The sequence below is a fragment of the Trachemys scripta genome, chromosome 9 (genome assembly GCF_013100865.1).
Source record: "Trachemys scripta elegans isolate TJP31775 chromosome 9, CAS_Tse_1.0, whole genome shotgun sequence".
NCBI lineage: Eukaryota > Metazoa > Chordata > Testudines > Emydidae > Trachemys > Trachemys scripta.
Window position 1 is genome coordinate 3061836 of NC_048306.1, and position 7124 is coordinate 3068959.

Sequence of the window (7124 nt, forward strand, 5' to 3'; positions counted from 1 at the left end):
GACTCATCCAACCCCCCCAGCTCCTTGTCCTCTGACCACCCCCTCCAGAGACCCCCCCCACTAACTGCCCCCCCAGCACCCTCCTTGCTCCCTGTCCCCTGACTGCCCTGACCCCTATCCAGCCCCTGCCCCCTGAGAGATCCCGGGACTCCCATGCCCCATCCAATCCCCCCTGCTCCCTGACTGCCCCCTCCAGAGACCCCCCACCCCTAATCACCACCGCCCTGGATCCCACCCCCTATCCAACCCATCCTGTCCCCTGACTACCCCCACCCCTTATCCAACTCCCCTGGCTCCAGACCGCTTACCATGAGGTGAGGCTCCTAGCCTCCCCGAGGAGCCAAACACTGCCCCACAGGAGTGTGCAGCCCCAGCCCCCAGAGTGCTGCGCGCACGGTGGCATAGCTCCAGGGGAGGGAGGAGCGTGTCTGCTTCACCACGGAGCCAAATGCTGCCCCATGGGAGCACGCAGCCCCGGCCCCCAGAGCGCTGCGCGTGAGGCGGCATGGCTCCAGAGGAGGGGGCAAGGCGGGGAGGGGCCGGCGGCTTGCTGCGCTCAGCCGGGCGTTCTGGCCCAGGAGTGCGGACCCCTCGGCTTGCCGCACCGGGAGAGTGGAGCCATTTGCCCACCTCTGCATTAGGGTGTGCCTGGGCACACCCCGTGTGCAGGCCTATGTGGAAGAGTGTTGCCGTTTTCATAATGTAATAAAAATACTGTAATGATAAATAATAATAAATAGTGTGTAATAAGCATGTCATAAAAACACATTTTATATTTCCAAGATCACTGCTTTTATAATTTATACTCAGATAAAGGAGAAAATCCCTGGAAATATTCATTTTTAGGAGGGGGTTCACGAGACTTGACATTTTAGTGAAAGGGCTCACAGGTTGTTAAAGTTTGGGAACCACTGGTCTGGAAGGAGGATCTGCACACACTAAATAATGATTTTTGTTTGATTAAACAGTTCCCTTCATTTCTATTATAATTGTACCATTTTATATTCATATACATCATCAGGTCTCTTGAAAAATATTTCATCAAATTCAGTGGTGACACAAACAGCTGTGTAAATTGATAGGAAAATGTATGTAAGTGGCAAAGTATAACTTGCATCCATTTGGCATTTGCAAACCAAGTGGATGCAATGTTGGTTCAGGTCAGTGGGAGTTCCCCTCTCTTGTGCTGGGGCTGAATTTGGCCCTGGGATTGTTGGGGAGGAGGAAGGTATTAAGGGGGGGAGGGGTGTCTGCTTTATCTTACATCTTCTAGTTAGTTGCTTTTTCTGCTACCTACCCCCTGCTGTGCTTTCGCCACATATTATTACCCTGTTTACTTCACTGCTGAATTTGACCCAGAAAAGTTCACAGGAGTTGCACTTGCTTACTCCACTCTTTTTTTGCAAGTAAGCCTGACCAAGCTATTGAATTTACATGCAGCTGCCAGAATTTGAGGGTTTTTTAATTCTGCAATATTCAAATTGAAAACAAATCAGCTAGTACCACGCCTTAGCATCACAGCGGGTAGGGGGCTCTTAGAACAGAGATGCATTGTTAATATACTCCCTATTATCTGAACACATTTAAAAATCCACCATCTTGTTCTGTTTGATGAATGGGACAACGTATTCATGCATTATCTGCTGTTTTCAGGTTAAGTGCTAGCTAAGAATATTAGTTTTCATTAATGAAGGTTCCACATTTTGCATTGTATAGAATGAATAGCCCAAGACTTCATATAGACAAAACTGATCTTCATGTTTGTCTTACTTATTACATGTAGATAATGGTTGGCTTTGAATCTTTTGTGCATTTAATAGCAACAAAACATCTTTACCAGTTTTACCATAATGAAACTCTTCTGCAAAGTTCCTTGTTAAACACAGAGGAGGAAATTGGGTTAGTTGAGAGGCCCAATTTAAATTTTTAAAAAATTGGTTGCTATATGTTTTTAAAAAATCATCCAACAAACAAATATTGTATGCTATTTTGATATGGGAGGGAGAAGGGCAACCCACTAGATGCCCCCCTGAGGCCCACTTTCAGGTTACTTAAGATAGTGAAGGGACGGGAAGCTGCAAGAGAGAGAGATGGGGAAGAGAAGGGTAGAAGCAAAAGTAGATGGGGAACTGCAGTTGGAGGACACAGGGAACCACAGAAAGAAGCACTGTGCTAGATGGCCCAAAATGGGCCAGATTCTGAGCTCAGTTCCATCGGTGTAAATCCAGAGTAATTCCTTTGGCTTACCAGTGCCCCACAGAATGTACACTAAGCCCCCAGTAACCTACCCCAGGAGGAGCTCTTTGAAATCAAGGTACAGCAGATAGGTAGTATGTTGTAATTCCCACTGTGCCCTGACTTTTTTGGCAATAAATGCAAGATTGATGACACAAACATTTATGAATTGGTGTGGATTTTGCCAAATTGTTTTTTAGGGCGGGAAAGGGGTTTTATTTTTTTGGTTTGAAACAGACTTTTCATTCAGAATCTTCCTTTAATTATATTTTTAAAATTCAAAAAATTGCTCACAATCTAAACAAAACATTTTCTTCAACTCTAAACAAATTTTTACTTTTGAATTCTCTGAAAATTTTCATTTGCACTCTAACCCAAAACAATTTTGACTTTTTTCAAAATTGCCAGTAAATCCGTTATTGACCAGCTCTACAACCATGCTCTCTAAGAGAGTACCAAAACCAGTCTCTTCATCTCTATGCCTGCAACTATGCTATATTCACCACCCTGCACTGACATCCACTGTCAGCAAAGGGTCAATTTGCTTCTGTGGGGAAGGCTCAGAACTCCCACCTATTTAAATGGGATCTGAGCACCTAGAATCTTTCTACCATCAGGTTGTACAACCAAGTGGGTTCCTATCTGTATTTACCGCTCATCCTGACATTTGCATCACAGAATTTAGGTTTATTTTCTAAACTAGAGAAGTCTGCAAGGCAATAAAGCTAAATCTACTGAAATCAGACTGAGAAATATGAGTTTCTGGAGCTGTGTGTCTGTTTCATTTTGTACATTTTTAAGTAAATGCTGCAGTATAATGAAGTTTGATTTCTAGGTCATGTGTTTAGGTCATCAGATCATACTATACAATACTGATTTTGGTTGAACAACTAAATAACTAAATCACATTTGTTCTAAGCTATTGTTAAAATATACAGGTATAGCAATAAGGAATTCTTAGAGAGAGTCTTGCCTGTCTTTAAGCTGAACAGTCTCTTCTTCTGAAATTTACCTAATAATATATATGTATCATACTGTAGTTACTGAATAACCATTCTTTCTCATTTCTTTGTTATGCTGCCTTTGCAACCCAGCTTTGAAGACAAAATTGGGTAATGCTATGCCACTTTTGCTTTGTGTATCTTTTAAAATAGTGATATCATGAGTGAATAATGAGTTGAAACGTGACTTAATTACTACCTTGTTTTTGTTTAGATGTACCAAGAAGATACTATGCATTCTCCCTGGATGCACGACTCATTACACGTTTTTTGCGCAATCAGTGGGACATCTGGTGACGGAGGTTATGGTTCACTTAGATCCACTGCCGAAATATAAAGAGATTTACAAGTAAAAGTGACACTTTACAGATATTTCTCAGGAATACTTGGAGCTGTGCAAAGGATGTTAAAATTCAAATGAGTGACTAGTATACATTCAGTATTTTTTCCCCAAAAAATTAACATGCTTTCAAACAGGGTTCTTGCTTATTTTGCTGAGCAACATTGAAAGTGCCCGGACAATTACACCACTGTGATTGTTTTGTACTTTTTTTAGTTAAATATATACAGTACGCTGAAAGGCATTTATCAAAGTATGTACTGAATTGCTTAAGTATGAGTTGAAATTGTAATGGTAGTCTGTAAAGTTGTAAAATGGAATATAATAAAGTGTAAAACTGCTTTGTAAGTAGAAAGTGGAGTACAGTGTATAGACATTACCCCTGTGCAATATTTGCTGCTATATTCCCAGTCTCTCATGGGCCTGGGGTATGCAGGTCGGTGTGGAAGTCAACCTGCCCTCAGAGCACTTATGAGCAGGAGTGGCCCTAATTGTTTTGCCAGCCATGGTAGAAAATGTTTTCTCTGCCCCATCCTGCAGCAGTCAAGCCTAAAATGTATTTTTAAAAGGCAGAGTAGTGCAATGGTACAGCACTTCCTAGAAGCTGGCACCCAGGGCCACAGCCCTGCTCGCCCTTTCTTAGAACCGTCCCTGCTCACTAGAGATCCGGCCTCCTAGAAAGCGATTTAGGCTGTATATGCTACCCATGCACCAAGAGGCATTATTATACAATAGGTAGACTTACTTAGTTTGAATCCTGCATATATCACAATTAACACCTAATAGAGACACCACATAGTCCACAAATAGACACTCTGTCAGGTGAATCGAAAGGAATCCTTGTTGAGCGTCTAGGGGACTTACCTCAGCGGGCTTTTTGCCTCTTACACTGTCTGATTGAGGAACGGTCATTATGACTAAGCAAGATCTCTGATAATATAATCCTTTGTTTATATACTCTTCCTCTTTATCATTCATGGGCTAGAAGCTGAATAAACCTTGAGAGATCATGTGTGATGGAATTATTACATGTTATGTATGAGATAAATAAATAGAGACCTTCTTACAGTGGGTCTGGGAGTCTAAAGTGCTTTAGCACCTTTCAGAAAATTCCAATGTTGTGCAAGATCCATTTTAAAGAAAGATGGGTTTTTCACTGGAATTTTCTTGGGTTGAAATAACTTTTATTAACTAGACTTTTTACATCTTGTGACAAACCTCGATGCTAAACCTCTAATCTCTATAATAAAAGTGGTTATTAAATAGCAAATAGTCCACACTCTATGGTAGCTGTTCTTTATGGGGAGCTAGGTCCTAGTCTTCCCATAACTGGCCCAGGTGGCTGACTAGTAAATAAAGGTTACCTAAACTCAGTTAAAAGAGAATTCTCCAAGGGGCAACAGGAAGCTCTTATAAGAAGGAACACCAAGGAGAAACTGAGCCTAGAGGGTGAGCTCTCTGGGGAACCCACCAAAATATTGAATCTATAAGAGGTGCTCCTAGAGAGGGGAGCCTCCTACATGGAGGACTTCAGTCAGCCAGCATGCAAGGAGACCTGGTCTCAGTCAGGAGTCTCCTTGACAATGGCTAGAAGTCTGACCTGGAAAGTATCACCTGCTGTCCCTGGAGAAGAGTCGCTGTGGATGGACCTTTGACTTCAGAGGGATCTTACTCCAGTGAGGTAAGAGGCCTAACACCAGATGCAGAGACTGGAACCGAGAGATCCCCAGAGGGAAGTGCCTGGGTAGAGAGAGCACAGAGCTTAGGTGTGGGGATGGGTAGACCAGGAATGACCTAGTATCCCATCTGAGATGTTGAAGTGAAAGTTTTGTTCATGTCCTCTGTTGGCTTTTCTGTTAACCTTATGGTCTATTTGGCCTTGTTGATACTCTGGGTGAGGGGAAAATCAACCAAGGGCTCACCTGCAACCCCATGTCTGCCTGCAAGGGGGCACAGCAGGTAGCCTGGAATGATGACAGTGGAAAATTAATAGAGTGCCCTGGGAAGGAGATTATGAGAGTTCCTAGGGCCAGTTCCAGGGCTTTTGCCGCCCCAAGCGGCGCAAAAAAACAAAACAAAAAAACCCGCAATCGCGATCTGCGGCGGCAATTCGGCGGGAGGTCCTTCGCTCCAAGCGGGAGTGAGGGACCGTCCGCTGGACGTGCCGCCTCTCTCCGGAGTGGCCGCCCCAAGCACCTGCTTGGCAAGCTGATGCCTGGAGCCGGCCCTGAGAGTTCCATTACTTTTAGTAGTAAGCAAAATATAGATACTCCTGTTTCACAAACAGATCATGTTTCTGCTTGTACGTGCTTGTGTTCCAGCCAGGATCCAAATTTAGTTTCACAGAAAGAGGAAGAGAGATTAGTACATTTAGTTATAGTCATTACCATCTTGGTCATCAGCTTTCTTTGAAGAATGTTTAAGGACAGATAGTGGGCCCGTTCCAATTTATGCTTTGAAAAGATAAAGATGTTTATCAGTGACTGCAATGAATAGTCTTATCTGTCCAATAAAAGCAACCAGCAGTACTGAAAACATGTTCTGGTTACACAGGGACAGAAAGCAATATAGCAAAAAAGTTTCCAAGCTGTATGTACTGATGCTATCTCACATGCCATAGCCACACTAATCGTTATTGCTGATGCTGTTCCTGGTGATGCCAATGTGATTGTTCTTGGTCGCTTTATATTCCCTAGTGTTCCCAGCTGACATTCTGGAGAGAGTTTTCAACAATATATATTATGCCAGCAACATACACATGTGCAGGAACAAACAGGTAATTATGCAAACACTCAACTCTTTGCAGGCAAATAATACTTTGTTCCCACCTCCATATTTTGCAGACACAACATGCACTTAGGGTCAGAATGAGCAGGATGTAGAATGTTGTCAATGGGCATTGAGGGCACTCAGCTTCTCACAATATCAGGAGCCGTTTTGATGTTTTGTGTTGTGAGCCAGATAACTAAGGAAAAGGAGATGTAGGAAGATAACATATGTCAGCACTTTTGTTTGAGAGTGTATCTATATGCCTGCATGGAACAGAATTATTATGCTTATGAAACAAATACCAATATGTTTCCCTCTGAAACATACCACTGGCTTCTATCTATTTCTAAGGATAGTTTAGAAGCTAATGCTTTCAAGCCAACTAACTTCAGAATTACACTTTTCAGCAAGAGCTATTTGATCTGGATTCAAGCAATCCAAAATTTCTTCTCATACATTGCTCAGTTTCCTAAATTTTCACTTGAAGTGTAGGAGAGATGTTTATTGGACATGTAGGCAGATGGAAAAGGGTGAACGTGAGAACATTTATACTCTGATGTGTTTGCGATGTTCTAGAAGCCTCCTGAGCATAAACAGCACAGTTTCAGATATACAGTAACTCCTCGCTTCATGGTGTAGTTATGTTCCTGAAAAATGCTACTGTAAGCAAAACGATGTTAATCCAATTTCCCTATAAGAATTAACGTAAATGAGGGGGTTAGGTTCCAGGGAAATTTTTTTCACCCCACACACACACACACACACACAGTTTTAAACAA

The 7124-nt window shown here is 42.6% G+C and overlaps 1 protein-coding gene and 1 long non-coding RNA gene across 4 annotated transcripts in view; one reads left to right on the forward strand and one right to left on the reverse strand.

Annotated features, from left to right (window-relative positions):
• LOC117883439 overlaps positions 1-3562 on the reverse strand; it is a 20861-nt gene extending 17299 nt beyond the window's left edge. Inside the window, exon 1 of the long non-coding RNA XR_004647265.1 lies at positions 3436-3562. This is a non-coding gene — a long non-coding RNA (uncharacterized LOC117883439). The remainder of the gene's footprint in view (positions 1-3435) is intronic.
• Positions 1-3931, forward strand: part of DOCK11 (dedicator of cytokinesis 11) — a 122023-nt gene extending 118092 nt beyond the window's left edge. For 2 of the 3 annotated variants that reach the window (XM_034782729.1, XM_034782730.1), the window contains one exon: positions 3451-3931. In XM_034782729.1, the coding sequence (XP_034638620.1) occupies positions 3451-3573 (123 nt within the window). In that variant the 3' untranslated portion in view covers positions 3574-3931. Of the gene's footprint in view, positions 1-3329; positions 3348-3450 lie in introns of all 3 variants that reach the window. The other variant, XM_034782731.1, reaches the window with a different exon arrangement.
• Positions 3932-7124: the final 3193 nt, after the last annotated feature.